Genomic DNA, 18628 nt, shown 5'->3' on the forward strand with positions numbered 1-18628 from the left:
TTTTGCCATATGTGGCCCTTAATTCACTTTTTTCTTTTTCTTTTTTTGCACTTCAAAAACCAGAATTTTAGAACTGGCATAAACATTTCCACTGCATCAAAAACAACAAAATACCTAGAAATAAACCTAACCAAGGAGGTTACCTGTACTCTGAAAACTGTAAAACACTGATGAAGGAAGTTGAAGATGATACAAAGAAATGGAAAGCTATCTTGTGCTCTTGGATTGGAAGAATCAACATTATCAAAATGGCCATACTACCCAAAGCAATCTACGGATCCAATGCAACCTTTGTCCAAATACTCATAACATTTTTCACAGAACTAGAACAAACAATTCCAAAATTTATATGGAATCAAAAAAGATCCTGAATTGCCAAAACAATCTTTTGTAGGTCTTTTTTTCCCTCTTTCTTCTTTTTGTTCTCTTTTCTTGTAGTTTGATGACTAGGGGAGTTCCTTTAACATTTGTTGTAAAGCTGGTTTGGTGGTGCTGAATTACTTTAGCTTTCGTCTATCTGTGAAGCTACTGATTTCTTCATCAAATCTAAATGAGAGCCTTGCTGGATAGAGTATTCTTGGTTGTAAGTTTTTCCCTTTCATCACTTTAAATATATTGTGGCATTCCCTTCTGGCCTGTAGAGTCTGCTGAAAAATCAGCTGATAACCTTACAGGAGGTTCCTTTGTATGTTATTTGTTGCTTTTCTCTTATTGATGTTAATATTTTCCCCTTATCCTTAATTTTTGTCAATTTGAATATTATGTGCCTTGTTGTGTTCCTCTTTGGGTCGATCTTGTTGAAGTAGCATTATCCTCTTTTTCACAGAGGGGAAATGAAGACTCAGAGTTAACTTGTTTAAATGCTAGAGTCAGATCTGAGATTTGAACCCAAGTCTAATCCCATGGCTTTGGTTCATTTCCATTTCTCTACACTGCTTCCTAATGTTAGCACTATTAACTTTCTTGTTCCTGATTATGATGCAATCTGTTTTGCCTTTTCAACATAATTCACATAGATTCATTGTTCTGTAAACTGAGATAGAGATTCCAACCTGTTATAACCCCAAATCCCAGTATAATATAGTTTAAAAAGCCCTATTTCTGACCCAGTTGTTACAAATATGTGACAAAATATTTCAGTCTGATAGAAAGATTTAAGAATTCTCTTGGTAGTATAGAGAGATCTGACATTTGATCTGTAGTAGAGCAATAGTATAAACTAGTGCGAAGAATTTCATTTTTAAAAAGAAAAAGAAAACATCCTGGGTTTTTAAAATTTGCAAATGTTAAAGTTCAACTAAGAAATAAAAATACAGTGACAAAATTTGAGCTTACATTTTTATCCTTTTAATATACAGTAGTCAAAAAAATTTATATTTCCCAAACACAATTTATTTTCCAGGTTAAGATTATGTTTGTGGAGAAAGAATATTTGCATAGGAGACACCATTCCATAAGTACAATAGTGGTCAGTTTGAAACTATGGTGACCACTTTGTAATTACATGAAATGCTTCTCTTTCTGCCAGTTCACAAGATGATTACAGAGAGACTAAACTTAGGGCAAAATTTAAAAAGAGAGATGAGAAATATTTTCATTAGTTATTACAATAATAATGTTGTGTATATCCCAACATAAAAGTTAATCAAAAGCCTGTTTCACTGAAAAATGTGGTAAGTCAAGGATGTCAGTAAAAAAAAAGAGAGAAGCTAATATTTTTCCTATCTTTAAAATGTATAAAGAGAGGAAAATCACTAGTCAGAACTGTTGGGTAAACAAATCTCATTTAGCAGGTTATAAACTGTCATTTATGATATACAAGGCATTCATGGATCATGCATGTTTATAATTAAAAAATAATGCATTGGATTCTTGTGAGGATTAAATGAGATTAAAGCTCTTTGATAAACTGGCTAATAAATGGTAGCTATTCCTGTTAATAATATTCTATCAACAACCTTAAGAGGTAGCAATTACTACTATTTTAACAGATAAGAAAATTAAGGCTAAAGTGGAGAAAGTAATTTGTCAAAGATTACACACATTATAACAGGTATAATGAGTAACTTAAAATGTATGACTTTAGAGCCCACATTTATAACTACTAGGTTATATAACACAGAGGCTCTAGACAAATAAAAGACATTTTTATATAAGTAGGATTAAGTGGGATAACAGAAGAGAACAAAGGGCCAACGTTACCTAAAAACTGTAGCACACTGCTGAAACCACTGTAAATCCAGTCAAATATGAAGGACATATCCAAATCTTATAGGATCTGGGGAAAAAAAGTGTTTTGAATTTAGTAGCCAACATTAAACATTAACTTTGAGTAAATAATCCTGCAACAACCTTACTCTTACCCAAAGTTATTCTTATCTAACCATATCTATATTGGTCTAACTTCATCTATATTGATGCATAAAAAACAAAATCCAATTAAAATACCATGTAGAGACCATTCTTTGCCCATCAAAGTAGCAAACGTGAAAAAGAATTATAACAATCAGGACTAGAAAATATGTGGTAAAAGAAACATTCTTAGTGGCAGTATAAAATGGTACAAATCTTTTTCAAAACCAATTTGGCAATACTGTATCTGCTGATACCATTTGACCCAAGAATTCTACTTTTAGAAATTGTCCTAAATATGGAAAGACTTTATGTATAAAGATGTGCATCAAAGTGTTACACAGGAAAAATTTTGGAGATAATCTATGTTCAGTAGTAAATCAAATACACTATATATGGCCTATGAAATGTTTACCAAAACCTTGGAGTGGGGGAAGGGAAAGAAGGGAGAAAAGAGAAGAAGAAAGGAAATTCATGATCATGAAATTTCTAAGTCTAATTATACCTATGTGGTGTAAAAATCCTTTTTCTATTTCTTTTGGTCTTTTGTAGCAGTTGGTACCAGACAGTAAATTTGGGGGGTTGTTATCTTCTTCCTGCATATTTCAAATTTTAATCATGTTACTAAATGTAAAAAAATTTATGAAATCGCAGTAGAAATGCACAGGATAGTTCAATTCAGCATTTACTTCACATGTGCTTGATAAACTAATATAGCTAATATGGAAAATAAGAGAAAAAAGCCTCTTGAGAAAAGAAAGATCACTTATATAAAAATACGCTTTTAGATCAACAAAGTTCATTTTCTAGAGCTGAACAAAAGAAGCCAGGCCCAAGGGCCAAGTCCAGAAAGTTTGTAGGATTGTGCTATCTTTGATATTCTTTAGACAAAGTATGACACACAACACTGCTTTCTTTAACACCTCTCCCTCTGGTGAGCTGCCAAGCTGGACACAGATGGGCCCACCAAACTTAGAATTCCTGGAGGATAAGATGTTAAGAGACCATATCACCTTGAGAATGAAACACAGAGGAAAGAGACAGCCTACCTCCAGCTTGTACAAGACCTAGCAGTATTTACTAGGAGAGTCCCAGGATCCTGACAACAGTCTCTCCCTCTTCTATCATCCCCTTCTTAGTTGAACTAGTATATGAAGAATTTTGTTTTCGCAACTAGCCAAATCCTGTTTAAGATAGAGTGATTGGCAAATTATGAATAGTTTCACGTGCCAGTATCACAAGAATGAGAACTACAACAGCAGCATAAATACACAAGAATCTACTGTCTCAGAAATTCTTATTTTACTCAAGTTCAAAATTACACCTCCTTCTACTATTATCATTTTAGGTCATGTATAAATTGAAACTTGTAGTCAGAGATATATATACAAGTGGCTCATCTTATCCAAAGATTTTTAGGGTATCATCATAATTTTCACTGTAGAGACTCAAATAAAGGGGAAGTGTGTTGATATATTAAATTCAGTACATATTTACCATGCTCACATTACATCCAAGGTCCTGAGCTGGACATCATGAGGAGTACAAATACTGATGACAAACATGGCTCTTTCTCTCAAAAAGGTTATAGACTGATAAGTTAGCTACACATAGGCAATTAAACTGAAAAATTTTAAAACTGAATAGGATATTATCTAAAATGGTAACAACTTACCTTATAGAGTTTCAAGACTTACACAGATAAAAGGAAAAACCCGCCCATATTTTAAATCCTAAACTACTAAAGGATTAATGATCATAAGAGCATAAAAACAAAATAATAAAAATAAATAATAGAAGAGATATGAGGTATTTGTGAGCATAGCAACCAAAGAGGTATGGTATGCTCACAAGTGCTCTTTACATATTAAGTATAAAAAAAGAAAACCAGTCCTGCTTGTTTCTACATCCAAAGTCCTCTATGGCAGCATCAAGGTACAGCTAAGGACAGGTTTCTTGGATGATGTTTAGCCTGAATCTTGAAACTGAATGGGTACAGCAAAAAGTCAGGAACTGTCTGTTTTGTTTTTCTAGGTTTATTTATCTTTTTAGAGGAGGTACTGGGGATTGAACCCAAGACCTCGTACATGCTAAGCATATGCTCTACCACTTGCATTATACCCTCCCCACAGGAACTGTTAAATGATATGATTGGGGTTAGGGACCACAAACTGAGAGTAAAAATCAATAGGTGCTAATTAGTGAGGCAGGAGCCAGATTAATAAACAAATCTGAGACTAAATTTAGACATGTGTTCTTCATGCCTGCTACTTTTAATAAGAAACAATACAAAATCAGTCTTTCAATTTAATAAAACAAAGCAAAATAAACAAAAAAAAATCAGTTACCATTTACTGAACCCCTATGGCATTATGGCCTAGAGCTTAAGAGCAGGAGCTCTGGAGCTAGGGCTTTACCATTTGCCATTCACCTTAGGTAAGCTACTTCACTTTCCTCATCTGTAAAATGGGGATTATAGTACCTACCCGAGATGGTTGTGTTGAAGATTAATTACTACGCACAAAGCATTGAGTATCTGGCACCGAGAAGGTATCAATTTTAGCTGTTATTATTTCTTCTCCTATACGGCCCACAGTCCTAGGCACTTTATAGTTATACCGCTAAACACCCCAACAACCTTTCAAAATGAATATATCACGTTCCCATTTTACTGCAGAAGCTGAAGTTACAGTAAATAAAACTCAACTGTTAGTGATTGGCACATTTAAATTTCAAACCTGAGTCTTTCTGACTTCCATGTCCATCTCCCTTTCCTTACACTGCACTGACTCTCTAAAGCTTTTTAACAATAGTTTTAAAGTTGTTTAAATGATTATGTACCATTTTTTAATTACTCCAGCTCTTGACTCTGACATGTAATTCCTTCCTCTCCCTCACATCCCACATCTAGTTATTCCTCAATTCTATCAGTTTCTGTGGTGAAGTCTCAAGCGTTGATTCCCACAGGAGCTACCTGATGAAGAACTTTACATCACTTTCCTAAACTACCAACTTAATATCCAAATGTGTTTCTCCCCATCTCTACATACCCTCCAAAGTAGCTTCACCAAAATGTCATCTTGAATCTGTTGTATAGTCAGGGTGACTATAACTCCCAGTTTGCTGGGGACAGTCTCAGCAAAGTTATCTCAGTGTAATTATTAACAGTGCTTCCTTTAACGTTCAAAAGGATGCTGATTTAGGTGTTAAATTTTATGGCCACTCTATGCTTGTGGATGGAGGGCCATCAGAGGTTTGTGAGCTAAGAAATGATACAATCAAACTCCTAGTCCACTATTCCAGATTCCACTGGGTATCTCTTAGCCACCTCTCCAAGCTTAATACATATTATTTCCCTACTTGTAGCCTTCCCTGGGCCAAAGTAAATTGCTTGCCATTCACTGCTAGTGGCCTGTACTTTACTACCTTAAAACCTCTGCCCATTATCCTTCCCAACATCAGAATGTTCTCCCACCATCTCTGCCTGAAGTCCTCCTGCCTCAAGCACCATCCGAATGCTAGGAAGAAATCGACTCTCACTTGAGATGGTCTTTACGATACACGTGGGAGCACCAGCAGAACCCAAGAAGGGTAAAAGAACTAGAAGAGAGAGGCAAGGAAAGAAGTTAGCCACATTAAGTGCAGAGAGGTCACAGCTAGCTTTGGTGACAAGAAGACAACTGTTGAGAGCATGAGTAGCCTGTAGTGGAGTGGTAGTACAGGAGAGCCTATGGCCAGTACTTAAAGCACAGCAGAGCTGTGTCACCTTGGACAAGTTAAAAATCTCTTAAGTGTGTTTTAAACATCAAATGAGATAAAACACACAAAATAAGTATTTAACACCTGGTTGCTGCTATTACTGAAAAGAGAATGGGATAGGAGGTTAATAGGTGGAGGCAGTGAGGAAATTCCTCTTTCAAAAAGTTTGAAATGGGATGAGGGAAAGGAGATTTTCTTCTTAGGGAAGGGTGAGGTTTGAGAATGTTGATAAACTGAAAGGAAGAAGCTAGTGGCAAGGGAGAGGTTAGAGATGAGAGAGAGAAAAAATTAACCAATAGGAGCAAAGTCTCAAGAGGAGCCTGTGCTGAGAGCACACTCATCCTCTAAGATAAGAAGGCAGGCCAGGAAATGTCTAGTGGAGGTGGCAAGAATCCAAATCCAAAGACAAAGGGGGTGTGTAGAAATTCTGGGGAGCAGAGTGAGGGTCTAGCTCAAGTGGTAGACTGCATGCTTAGCATACACAAGGTCCTAAATTCAATCCCCAGTACCCCTAGTTACCTCCCCCCCAAAACAAATAAATTTATTAATTAACTGTGGGGAAAAGATCAAGTTTAAAGATTGCTAAAAGGAGCCAATTGCTAGGATTGAAAAACACTCACAGCAGTGCCAATCTGCACTGATTTCTATCCCTCCCCCACCCAACCCTCTCAGCAATGCTCAGCTTTAGAGAACATGAGTGAATGAGAGAGAAACATTGAGTGAATGGGGATTTAGGGACTTTCAGAACAGCAACTGAGAAAAGACAGGGGAACAGCACCTTGAGAGTACTAGTGACACAGGATCCTCTGAAGTGATCTGATCAGAAGTTCAGGCTGAGTGGATAGAGGTGTAAAGGCAGACAGTATATGGGAATGGGGTAGGGATCAAAGGCAGGCTCCTCAGAGAATAGAACTGGGAGAACACGGGAAAAGCCTTTAGTCGAAAAGCAGGTGTAGATATAGTAAAAGGGTGCGAGAAGTGAAAGGTGGGTCAGAATTGTGCCAGCAAAGAGGAGGAAAACGTGGGGTTCAGAGTTCAAGGAAGGATCACGTCTGGGTGGTGGCAAGTTCCAAGACCTGGCTCCAGCATGGACAGCTGAAGAGAACTGTGGATGAAAGATATGGGAGGCTGTGCTACAGGGCACATTGTCCACACTGACAGGCAGTTGCATCATCTAGAAGATTGGAGGGCAGTGCTATAGAAAGCAAGACTGTGAATCAAGTGGCAAAGTCCTCACTGAGGATGACTGTTGGTAGGTGAGAGCCATGAGGACTGATGGAGGGTGGAGTGGGTAAGACATGAAGGTAAAAGGATTTTCAGCATAAGGATGGTACCAATTTGCTGTTGTAAAATTTGTCCCAACATAAATAATCTAGTAATATACATAAGGAAACTCTTCTTTAGAAGATAATAAAGGGGGAGGGTACAGCTCAGTGGTAGACTGTGTGCTTAGCATGCATGAGGTCCTGGGTTCAATCCCCAGCACCTCCACTAAATAAATACATAAATACATAAATATAATGGGTAAATTTTTTAAATTTATATTAACAAAAAGGATAACGAGATATTTATATTTTCTAAAAAGTTATGGTTTCTAAGATCCTTAAAACAAGCTAGGAGTCATTAGCCACTTTAAAGTAGAAGTAAAAATGCCCAACTAAGAATAAAAGTTACTTAGCCACAGATATCTGAGCCCTGAGAACAGGTTACACAACACCATGAACACGCTATTAAGACATGTGAAAAGCAAAGGTCATGAACAAGGAAACATATACACGTCAGCAGATTTATTTATTGCATGAGCACCAAACAAGAAAAGTCGCTATGCAGATTAGAAGTGATCTACTCAAGTAACATGAAAATCAGTCCAAAGGGTGTAATGGAACAGAAATTCTCAGATTACAAAAACTTCTTAAAGTCTTGTCCCATTAAACTTATGTGGATGATTGCATTTATATGGAATGTCCAGAATAGGCAATCTTTACAGTAAGCAGATTAGTGGTTGTCAGATTAGGGGGAAAAGGAAATGGGGACTGGCTACTAATGGGTTTCTTTTGGGGTGATGAAAATGTTCTGAAGTTAGTGATGCTGGTTGCACAATGTTATGAATATACTAAAGACACTAAATTGTACACTTACAAGGGTAAATTTTATGGTATGTACTCTCTCTCAAAAAAGCTATTATTAAAAAATTAAAGAAAATTAACTGTTAAAAATTCACATGGACTTTTAATATTTACAGGTAGTTAATATAAGTAATTTAGCAAAGTCATTTAGGTATGAACTTAAAAAAAAATACACCTGAGGAAAAAATACACATAAGATGACAAGATACAAATATTCCAGAAGGTAGTGCTGGGAGAAAATAAAAGCTATAATATTCTAAGGAGGCAAATACAATTATCAGAACAGGATTCTAGAATCAATACATTAGTAACTTCAGGAAGCAATGCATGGTAGAACTGTGGTAAAATGGATGGAGTACCTATCCTAGAATTTTAAAAATCTAAAGTTAATATGCATCTTTTGAAATACTATTATTTCATTCTGGGAATGCCAATCTTCCTGAGCCCAAGTGTGATCCTACATAAAGGGGAAATACCACCTGCCTCACAGAATGATGCAAATGATTAAATAGGATAATGTATATGAAAGCACTTTGAATACTACACAGTTCGGACTAAATTAATTGAAATTCAAAGCATAAAACTTTAAATGCCAGTTTTCAAATTAACTTCAGTTTTAACAACTTTTAAAAAAATTGTAGTCAGTTTACAATGTGTTAATTTCTGGTGTACAGCATAGTGACTACGTTATATAATATATTCTTTTTCATATTCTTTTTCATTATAGTCTTTTGTGAGGTATTGAATATAGTTCCTTGTGCTATACAGTAGGATTGTTTATCTATTTTATGTACAGTAGTTGGTATCTGCAAATCCCAAACTCCCACTTTATCTCTCTGCCTGCTGTGTACCCCTGGTAACCTTAAGTTTGTTTTCAATGTCTGTGAGTCTGTTTCTGTTTTATAAATAAGTACATTTGTGTAATTTTTTTTTTTAGATTCCACATATATTAACAACTTCTAATATGAAAAAGTTTTTAATGATGTTCTGATTTTATTTAAATATTAACATCATCACTGTCAGTAGAAAAGGCACTAGAATAGTTTCTTTCAAATCCAGGTAAAGAAATTCCACTAGAAGAAATTAATCATAATTTTCTACACAATTTTGTCAGGCTTATGATTAAAATATGTACAAATTCCACAAGATCAGTATACTATCTGTAAACTATACACACTTCTCTCTCAAAATTAAACAATACTAGAAATATAAAGGCCAAACTCTGCTTGATCATGTTTTGTAGAATTTTGGCAAGCCCCAGTGCATTACAGTCGTCCGTTGGTGTCCTAGAGGATTGGTTCCAGGCCCCTTTGCCCCATCCTCAAGTCCCTTATATAAAATGTCATAGTATTCGTATAGTATTTACACGTAACCTACACACATTCTCCAGTATATTTTAAGTGATCTCTCAATTACTTATAATACCTAATACAATGTAAATCATAAGCCAATAGTTGTAAATAATGTAAATTCCATGTAAATAGGTCCCAGTATAGGGCAAATTCAAGTTTTGCTTTTTGGAACTTTCTGGAATTTTTTTCCCCAAATATTTTCCATCTGTGGTTGAATCCTCATAATGGAGGGCCAACTGTATTAAAATAATGGACAGTGACAGAGGGAGGGTATAGCTCAAGAGGTACAGCATATGCTTAGCATACACAAGGTCCTGGGTTCAATCCCCAGTACCTCCTCCAAATATAAATAAATAAATAAACAAACAAACAAACAAACAAACCTAAAAAAAAATGGACAATGACAATGTTGAATGTTTTAAGACAATGCTGCTTTATAAATACTTTTCCCTAAAATTGTTAATTTTCTTTTTACAACCTTTATAGTATTAAAACTGTTGCAAATAAAAAATTCAAGAAAACACTTTAGGATTGAATGAGCTCCAATTATAATAATGGAACTAAACCTTTTGGTTTGTGTAATGAACAAAAAGTACATACTCAGTATTTCTTTAAAGAAAAGTGACACTTGATATACATAAGGTTAAATCTATGACAAATACAAACAGGATTTTTTTTTAAGAGAAAAGGGGGGAAAAACTATATATTAAAAAGTCCACAAATAATAAATGCTGGAGAGGATGTGGAGAAAAAGGAACCCTCCTACACTGTTGGTGAGAATATAATTTGGTGCAGCCACTGTGGAAAATAGTACGGAGATTCCTTAAAAAACTAAATAGACTTATCATATGATCTAGCTGTCTCACTTCTGGGCATGTGTCTGGAGAAAAGTCTAACTCTAAAAGATACATGCACCCCAGTGTTCATGGCAGCACTATTTACAATAGCCAAGACATGGAAGCAACCTCAATGTCCATCAACGGATGAATGGATAGAGAAGATGTGGAGTATATACACAATGGAATACTACTCAGCCATAAAAAAGAATGAAATAATGCTATTTGCAGCAACACAGATGGATCTAGAGATTATCATACTAAGTGAAGTCAGACAAAGAAAGACAAATATCATATGATACCACTTTTATGTGGAATCTTAAAAAAAAAGATACAAATTAACTTATTTACAAGCCAGAAATAGACTCACAGACACAGAAAACAAACTATGGTTACCAAAGGGGAAAAGGGTGGAGGGAGGGATAAAGTAAGTTTGGGATTAACATATACACACTACTATACATAAAATGGATAAACAAGGACCTACATATAGCACCGGGAACTGTATTCAGTGTCTTGTAATAACCTATAATGGAAAAGGATCTGAAAAAGAATATATATGTATGTATATGTACAACCATTTTTTGCTGTACACCTGAAACTAACACAGCATTGTAAATCAACTATACCTCAATAAAAATAAATTAATTTTTAAAAAGTTGTTTGAGACCCTGAGTACTGAACTTGCCTATAATGAACTAAGAAAATAAAAACTGACATAAGCAATAACAAATTCAATCACTAAAATAATTTTAATTCAAATTGTTCTATACACAAAGAAGAGAAACTTTTCAATACCGTGATCTTAAAATTATTTGCTTGATAATGTTTTGCAGAAAAATAATTTAAATGAATTTCAGCCAAGTGTACTTAAAGAAGAAGGAGAAGAAATAATGAATCATTTCTGCAGAATTCTGATTTATAAGCTTCAAATGATGTGGCAGTGACATTCATTTCTGATAGCCTAATCTTTTGTCTCAATTCTTGCTTGAAGTGCAAGGCAAAGGAACGTTAAAATTGTTTAACCTATTGAAACTGCTAATCTTCATAATTTCTGATAATGCTTCTCTAATACTTCTAAAATGAGGGCATCACCTTCCTCTTCTGCAAACTCAGAAAATGCCAATGAACTATTAAGTGTTTAAAGTTCAAAATATTTTGATGAGGAATGCAAGTCCTCTAGAACAGTTAGATACACATATTGCCTTAAAATATCAGCATCAACAGTTATTGACAAAATGTAAATCATCCTTTATCCCTCATATGTAAAGTAGAGGTGATACTACTGCTTCTTTAATGGATTGTTGTGTGCATAGCTGGCGCTTTACACATAGTAGACAATAAATGTTCCTTTCTTTTTTTTCTTTCATTTGCTTCATTGTGATTTACTGTAAATGGTACTTTAACACTGAACACCGGACATTCTTCAGAGACACAGTGATAGCACAGATCTTGATATGAAAACGTGCAATTAACATTAGGTTTAATTTTTCAGATTAAAAAATTTCACCTTATTTTGCCCGAAGACGCTAATACCTTAAATTTCTTGACAAGTTTGATTCTTTTGGTCAACGATATCAAAGTTTTAACTGTTGTCAAAATCAATTTCTACCTTGTTGGAAAACTCTTGGAAGAATTTATAAGCCATTACTGTTTTCCCCCCAAAAGTGTATCTTTTCCTTACTCAACTGGGACTTGGGCTAGCTCAATACGTTAACTACTATTCGATCTGTCCGCACACTAACTGGGAGAACTGAAAACAGCACGCCGCGTTACAACCTCTTGAGCTGTCAGTGATCCCGGCCTCCTTCACTTGACCGGGTGAGGAAACTGAAGCAGAGAGGAAGGACTTGCCTGCAGTTCAGAGTCATCTTGTTCTTCCTTGAATTAACCCACCGTCTGACACCAGCAGTGTCGTCCCAGGATGACGTACAAAACGGCCGGCCCCACGGAGCAAGAAAGGAACCCGTCCTCCCTCCAGCCGCCAGATTCCAGGGCGGAAAACAAGCGTCCCTTCCTTGCCCGGTTGCAGGCAGGGGCGGGCGGGCCGAAGCCAGAAAAGTGCTCCTTCCCTGGGGTCAACAGCTGCCGCCTGCCGGTTTTCCCCGGAGGAGATGCCGCCACTCACCTGCGATTGGAGAGAACGCAATTCCTTTCTTAGCGTTGGCCTTACTCCCTCGGACACCAAACTGCAAAGCGCGATGGCTGCCGCGGCCCTAATTATCGTCAGCCTCCTTCCGGACCGGCGGGTGCTTCACTGCCGAAGGTTCGCAGGACTGCAGCGCCGCGCGCTTGCAGTTCCGCCTCCTGGCGGTTCCGCCGCCAGTCCTGCGGCTGAGTGCAACCCGAGTTGAAGCCGGCTGGCTCTCCACACATGCTTAAAGGGGTTTCGGGGGCCTCCTAGGCAGAGAAAGGAACACCAGTTACTAGTTTGGAGAAATTATACGTGACATCTTTTTTAAAAAAAATACATTTTTAAAGTACACCTGTTTCTTACAAGGACCTACTGTATAGCACAGGGAACTATATTCAGTTTTTTGTCATGAGCTTTCATGGAAAAGAATCTGAAGGAAAAAAAGAAATATATATATATTTGTTGTGCACCTGAAACTAACACTGTAAATCGACTACACTTAAATAAAAAATAAGAATTGGAAGAAAACAAACTACACCTGTTTCTTGAGTTCAACAAGTAATTTACAAAATGTGAACTATGTGCCAGATAATATATTGGATACTCGGTACTGAGCCTTAAACAAGGCTGTCTTGACTCCACCGCCGCTCTTTGCTAATGGATGTTTTCTTTCTTTCTGTCTGTCTGTCTCTCTGTCTCTGTCTCTCTCTCTTTTTGGTGCTGAAACCCGGGAACTGGATGTTACCTTTCTTAAATGTATTCAAATGGGAATACTTGGATGCCTTGAATGAAAAGTATGTGACAGTGCTTCCAAGATTGCTCTCAAGCCTAGGATTCTAGGTGATGGGGACAGAACAATGAGGTGTTTGGGGAAAGAAGCAGACGTTATTCAGTAGATTCCCAACAAAGCCTATAACCAGCTCTGCTGGATATCCTCCTCTTTGATTCCAGCCTCAGGAAATGCCTTACTCCATGGGTCCTCCTTTCGCACCTGTCATTCCTTCTGCCAGAGCCAGAACTGCTTCCCTAGATCTCTCCTCTCCTACCAGCTAACTCCTCCATACTCTTCAGGTCTCAGCACCAATAGCCCTTTCTTGTCAAAGCCTCTCTCTCAGACTTGGTTAAGCTCTCTATTACAGGTTTCTCCAGAAACTACAATTTACCTTATCATTGAAGATATCTTGCTTATAATTGTTCAATTAAATATATATGATTATTTATTTATAGCCTCCCCCAACTGACATTCTTTCAGCTTTCTTAAAGGCAAGGACTATATTTGCCTTTTCCCCTCTAGAACCCATTTTCAGTGCCTGGCATATAACATGCACTTAATACATATAAGCAAGTGATTCATTCATAATATGGACTCCTAGCTACACTTTTGTCCTCAAGGAGTTAAAGAATTTCCCTAGAGTCCATTGGTCTGAGTTGGAGGAACCTGCTGTTCCAGTCTGGGTTCCCCTCTATTCTCCTTTCCATTCACCTAATCTTGAATTCAGTTTGGTTTAATAAATACTTTTAAGTGGCCTGAGGCACTTCAGTAGGCTCCTCAAGATTACTCCACAAATCTTCTCTTGGATTGCCTTTCTTTCCTGATATCCCTGGCATTTAAGTCACCCTTTAAAAAAAAACTAAATTATGATTCCTGCTGGCTTCAGCAACAGATTGTAAAATGACTAGGAGTGGGGAAATGACAATAAGCAAGACATAGTCTCTTTCCTCCAGGACCTTTCAGATTGGCAGGGAGGTGTGTTAGGTCACAACTAACTATAAAAGAAGGTAGGAGTAGAAAAATGATAACAAAGTACAAACTTGTAGTAGGGGTGAGGGAGTGGTCAGGGCCTCAGACATCAGTGTTTGAGGAGAGCCTTAAAGGCTATATAGGATATTTACCCCCAATCTTTTTGATGATTGTTGTTGTTATAAATGTAATACATAGTAATGATAGAAAGTTTGGAAAATCCAGAAAAATATAATGGGAACAAAAAAAAAATCACCCTCAGTCACATCTCAAGGATATAACCAGTTTTATAAGATGATAATCATACTATAAACAGTTCCATAAAACATTTAAAATTTATTTATTATGGGCACTTTCCCATGTAATTAAGTATTCTTCTAAATCATGAATTTTAAATGGCTGCATTTTTAATAGAGTATTAATAGTTAAGACTACCACCTCTAGCTACAGGCTATGGTTCTAACATTATTGGCCACTCAAAGTTTCAGTTCCTGCTTATGTAAAATGGGGACTAATGCCCAGAAGAGATAATATGTAATAAGGAGAGACTAACATTCAGAAAGGAACAGAGATGGGAAAAGTACTAGGCAAGTATTATGGCTTGACTGAATAGATTTGGATTGGACTACCGGGGACCTTGACTCCCAAACTGTAAAGCCTTTTGGAGGTTCCGAGCCAAGCAGGAACACAGTCAGAGCCGTGTTTCTCAAAGTTTGCCCTGGCAGCAGCGTGTGGGTTTCAGGTCAGGACTGAAAGCTGAAATCAGTAATGAGGCAGCTGCAGTCATGCAGGGGAGAGGTAACATGGGACTGGGACAGGTCAGCGGGAACAGAGAAATAATAAGAAAATGTGAAGGTTGGAACCTATGTGATTTCATGATTGATTGCATGTTGGTAGCAAAAGCAAGGAAATATCAGAGCCCAAAGCTTTAACTTGGATTAGTGAGTCTACTTCTATCTCCACTACAGCCACCTTACTGCAGGCCACCATCATCTCTTGCCTAGGTTACTGCAACAATTCTTTATTTCCCACCAATCAATTATCATCCTCACAGCTGTTGGAATGACTTTTTTTTTTTAATGGATTCATCTTAAAGCACGAATTGGATCCAATTACATTCCTGGTTACAATTCTTCAATTGTTTCCCAAAGTCTATAAACCCTTTACAGTGCTTTATAAGGCTCTTGTTACTCTGGCCCCCTCTATTTTTTGTTTGTCTGTTTGTCTGTTTTGGCCACCTCTATTTCTCCAATCTCATCTTGTGCCATTTTGCCTTGCTTACTAAAGCAAGCTCATTCCTGTCTCTAGGCTTTTGTAGGTGTTGTTCCCTTTGCCCAGAGTTCTTCTCCCCATCTTCTCTCTTTGTATAGCTAGCTTTTTCATCCTTTAGATCAGAGCCTAAATGTCACCCCCGTTCCTAATCATCCTATCCAAATCAGGTCCCTGCTTCCTTTTCTTCTCACTACCAATTGCTCAACAGCACTTACCAAATTTGAAATTAAAAAATATATACTTGTTCACATTTTTGTTTCTTCCACTGTAAACTCCACAAAAAGAAGAGACCCTGTCTGTCCTCTTCTGTTTTTGCTTGGTGCCTAGCATAGTGCCTGACATCTAGAAGGCATTTAATCAATATTTGTTGAATGAATGAATGAATCAATGAATGAAGGAGCTGGTGAGGTCATTCAGTAGAAAGTATGATAAAAAGATAGATTTAAAGGGAAATTTGTATCTCAGATCTCTGATACTATGGTGCCAGGGTGTGTGTACAGGGGGTAGGGATGGAGTGATATATTTAGAGTTAAAAAAGTAAAGAGTTGGCATTTAACAATGCACCTCCAGTGCTACCCAGGGAAGATAGGGCCTGACCAGAGGCTGACACTATTTCGGCTATACTATTAGGTCTGTATCAGATGGGACACAACACAGCATTGTATTAAGAATGTAAAAGAATTAGAGAACAACACAGTTTAGAAACAAGCGCTAGTGATGGAGTTTAGGCTACAAATGCATATGAATTCATAGTAGTGAATTAATGAGGGTCAAAGTATTCAGAATAGAACATTGGAAGGGATGACACTTTAAATATATTCATTCAAAAATGTTTATTGAACACCTGTTAAGTGCAAGGCCTCAAGCCAAGTGCTGAGAATACAGAGGTAAACAGGGCACAGTCAAAACAAACAAACAAACAAAAAACAGGGCACAGTCCCTGGTCTCTACTCTCTTACAGTCTAAACAAGGAGATAGATATGAAATGAAAAGTGATTACCTTCCACAGAGAACAAACTATGGTTATGAAAGGCGAAAGGGCAGGGAGGGCTAAATTAGGGGTTGGGGATTAACAGACACACACTATTATATAAAAAACAGATAAACAACAAAGACCTACTGTATAGCACAAGGAACTATATTCAATTTCTTGTAATAATATAATGGAAAAGAATCTGAAAAGAAAATATGTATGTGTGTATAACTGAATCACTTTGCTGTACACCTGAAACTAACATTGTAAATCAACTACACTTCAATAAAAAATTTAAAAAATGATTACCTTAGAATTGTCAGGATGCATATAGAATCTTATCCCAACGAAGAAAGAGAAACATAAACACAAATGTATGACAATGATGAGAAGTGTTTTGAAGAAAAAAAAGCAGGGTGAGAGGGATAGAAAGTGAGCAGGGAGGGTATGCTGCTGTATAGGGTGTTCAGAGAAGGCCTCGTCAAAAGGTCTCATTTGAATAAACGCTCAAAGATTGAGAGATTGAGCTACACGGGTGTCTTGGGGAAGAGCGTCCCAGGTAATGGAAATAGGGGTTACGGTAGGCTTGTGCTTGGGTAGCTAGGGAAACAGCTAGTGTTTCTGGAGTGGAGTGAATAAGAGGGAGTGGGGAAGATGAGGAGGGAGAGGTAGCAAGGCCAGGTCATGTGAAGCCTTGAAGGCTATGAGTAGGACTTTGGATTTTAGTCAGCACTAGATGAGAAAAGCCGTGCAAAGAAATTTTAACTTGATGGGGCAGGCACAGGGAGCATTACAGATTTTGGGGTACAGGAAAATAAAAATGGAATCAGTATTTAGGAGCTTAATTCAACAAGTAGGATGGATGGGAGAGATTGAAACCAGAAAGACTACCCCCCAATAGTTCAAGTGCAAGATGATGAAAACTAACCAGAGTGGGCAATGAGAATGGCAATACCTACATAAAGGTGAAAAGTTTTCCAAGAAAGCAGTGGGATTTACTGGCTTGGTGTGGGATGAGTGTACTTGTAGCTTCAGAGCTGCTGATTTTAGATACAAACAGATGTTCTGTCAGAGGCAAATGAGGCTAAAAGAACTGTTCCTAAAATGGAGGCACAGGATAGTTTCAGAACAAACCTGTTGTTTGTAATTGAAACTTTTGCTTTGAAATAGAAATAGAATAATTAAAAAAATAATTAAAAGAGCTAAAATAATATCCCCCATCCTGAAAAGTAAACAGAATTGGTCCTGCTTATCAGCTGACAATTCAACAGTCATGAGCAGGAAGGCAAAGTGGACTTAGACTGGTGTGAGCCCAAGTCCACTTCTGCATATCAACAAATTTTATTAGGAAGGTTTATCTCCCTCTTTGGGGTCTAAATAAGTAATCAAATTTAATTAAATAGTCTTTGTATAGTGCTGTCTCATTACTGAAACACTTTTGTGTCATTTGTTTTGTTGTTTATAATTTTCTTAAATAAGGTTGAAGGCTCTGAAAATAATGTGCAGAAAACCTGATACATAGATACATGAAGGGACATATGTGGTAGGAGGGTCTTGTTCTGGAAAACAAGAATAACAAAGTAGAATTTATTACATTAGTTTAGAAAAGTGTATGGTAGTGTAGGGTAGAAATAGATAACTGACCAAAGACATATCAATACCCTTAACAACTGGTAATAGCACTAATAATTTTTCCTTAATATTCATGTGGCCACACACTAAAAAGCAAGAGAAGGAATTGACAATGTGTAGATAATATATAAAATGAAAATTACTCAACTTTTAAAATATGTTATCTCACCTAAATTACTTAAACTTATTTTCCTACTATTTTCCTGAGGGTGTGAAAATGATAAATGCTGCTTTTTCGCTCAATATTTTAAAGCTGATTACACTGAAAATGTAAAAAACATTTGAAAGACTTAACCACAGTTTGTTTGTTTTTGAGGGGCACTTGATAATAGCAACAGGATACTTAGTGATGGAACAAACTTTAGAAAAAGCATTGTTTACTTATTAGCAAATTATTTGTTTATTTAACCTGATTTAGCCAGAGATTACTTTCTAAAATGGCTCATCATTC

The 18628-nt window shown here is 36.8% G+C and overlaps 1 protein-coding gene across 2 annotated transcripts in view; it reads right to left on the reverse strand.

Annotated features, from left to right (window-relative positions):
• The window catches only part of SAR1B (secretion associated Ras related GTPase 1B), a 28028-nt gene extending 15345 nt beyond the window's left edge, over positions 1-12683 (reverse strand). Inside the window, exons 1-2 of one of the 2 annotated variants that reach the window (XM_006179619.2) lie at positions 12554-12683; positions 2203-2278 (exon numbers count right to left, since the gene is read on the reverse strand). In XM_006179619.2, coding sequence (XP_006179681.1) covers positions 2203-2260 — 58 coding nt within the window. In that variant the 5' untranslated portion in view covers positions 2261-2278; positions 12554-12683. Of the gene's footprint in view, positions 1-2202; positions 2279-12279; positions 12509-12553 lie in introns of those variants that run through there. The other variant, XM_032476770.1, reaches the window with a different exon arrangement.
• Positions 12684-18628: the final 5945 nt, after the last annotated feature.

The sequence above is a fragment of the Camelus ferus genome, chromosome 3 (genome assembly GCF_009834535.1).
Source record: "Camelus ferus isolate YT-003-E chromosome 3, BCGSAC_Cfer_1.0, whole genome shotgun sequence".
In the NCBI taxonomy this organism is placed as follows: domain Eukaryota; kingdom Metazoa; phylum Chordata; class Mammalia; order Artiodactyla; family Camelidae; genus Camelus; species Camelus ferus.